Source organism: Triticum dicoccoides, chromosome 6B (assembly GCF_002162155.2).
Source record: "Triticum dicoccoides isolate Atlit2015 ecotype Zavitan chromosome 6B, WEW_v2.0, whole genome shotgun sequence".
NCBI lineage: Eukaryota > Viridiplantae > Streptophyta > Magnoliopsida > Poales > Poaceae > Triticum > Triticum dicoccoides.
Window position 1 is genome coordinate 386,362,245 of NC_041391.1, and position 1,438 is coordinate 386,363,682.

A 1,438-nucleotide genomic window follows, 5' to 3' on the forward strand; every position below is an offset into this window, starting at 1 on the left:
CCCTCGCTCTCGAAAACTCACAGATCAGGAGCCGGAGGTCGCACTGAAGCTGCCCCGCTTATCCTTCCCAACCGCCCCTGTTTATGGCTGCACCCTTGCTCACGACGTATCAGCGGCGTACCGGAGGCGTGTCCGGAATATTCTCTTCTCTTTTAATAAGAGAAGGTGGGATACTTGGGGGATTAGCTTATCCATGTATCGCCGGCGTTTTATACGCAGACACGGCAGACTTGGCCATATCGGTGCTTCGGTTTCACCTTTCATAGGCTGACACAATCGTTACCTCACATGAACACATGCATCAATTGGAAAGGACAAGGTAATGGTCCTCTAAATCATACAAATAAACTCACTTGACACCGAAAAATGATGATAAGAATATGAATGCAATATAAACGATTGCTTTCTTTAATAACACTAAAAACAACTTTAGGAACATCCACACACTGGGAATATTAACTGTATAGGCTACATTATACAGGAGACAGTAGTAACCACTAATAAGAACAACTAGATGTCATATGATAAAGCATTCTTCCTAAGCAGCACATAAAGTTACCTGATGTATCTCCAAATGAGCAGGCCAGGATGATAACTTTTTCTTTCCTGGTCTCACAGTTTTCCAAACTCGGTCACACCTTATTACGAGGTTCTTGATAAGCAAAGTGTTGACAATATCTTCAGCTTCCATATCTTTATCCGGCCCTAAAATTTCCCCAACTTCTGGATGATTCTTGATGAAGGTAGTAAAATCTTTTCCACGAAAATACTCAACACGAGTTTCTTGCATCACAGCCCATCTCGATTCCAGCTGCTTGTTATCCCGAACCTTCTCAGCAAACAATTGATACACATCTTTCTTTGGAGCTGGCTCCTCCTATACAGCAAAATGTTATTTTTATCACTATTAACCATTAGGGAAGAACATGTCTAGAATGTGTCAAAAATCTTGCAGTCTTACATACAAAATAATATGGATGACCATACTATCAAATCTAGGTGATCCAAAAAGTATCCTGTCTGCTCTCAGGTAATCAGGTGTAAGCAAATAATGGCAAACAAACGAGGTATCCTCTGTGAGGATCCACTCATGTGGAGGTCCATAGGTAGAATATATCACACACCGCAGTGAAGAAGTGAAGTGGAGGCTACAAGAGTGAACACACCCTAGCAGCTGGAACACGGTACTTCAAGGCCACGGCACAACAAAGTCCCCCAAAAATCCCAATTTGTGAAGGACAAACAGAAATCTTTTAGCCACCAGTGCATCCACGGAAGCAACTAGACAGACCGAGCACTTGGCCGGATCTACCATAAAATTCTGTGAGAAGGCCCAAAGCTGTCCAATTTGTAAGAAGACGCCCTTATACCCTTCTTACAATTATTTCGTTAGACCACACCGAGCACTCCAACCAACATTACAGAATGAATCTAAGGT

At 42.6% G+C, this 1,438-nt stretch overlaps 1 protein-coding gene across 1 annotated transcript in view; it reads right to left on the reverse strand.

The window, feature by feature from the left end:
* LOC119322567 overlaps nt 1–1,438 on the reverse strand; it is a 5,118-nt gene that overhangs the window by 3,064 nt on the left and 616 nt on the right. The window contains exon 2 of the mRNA XM_037596049.1: nt 560–877. Coding sequence (XP_037451946.1) covers nt 560–877 — 318 coding nt within the window. The remainder of the gene's footprint in view (nt 1–559; nt 878–1,438) is intronic.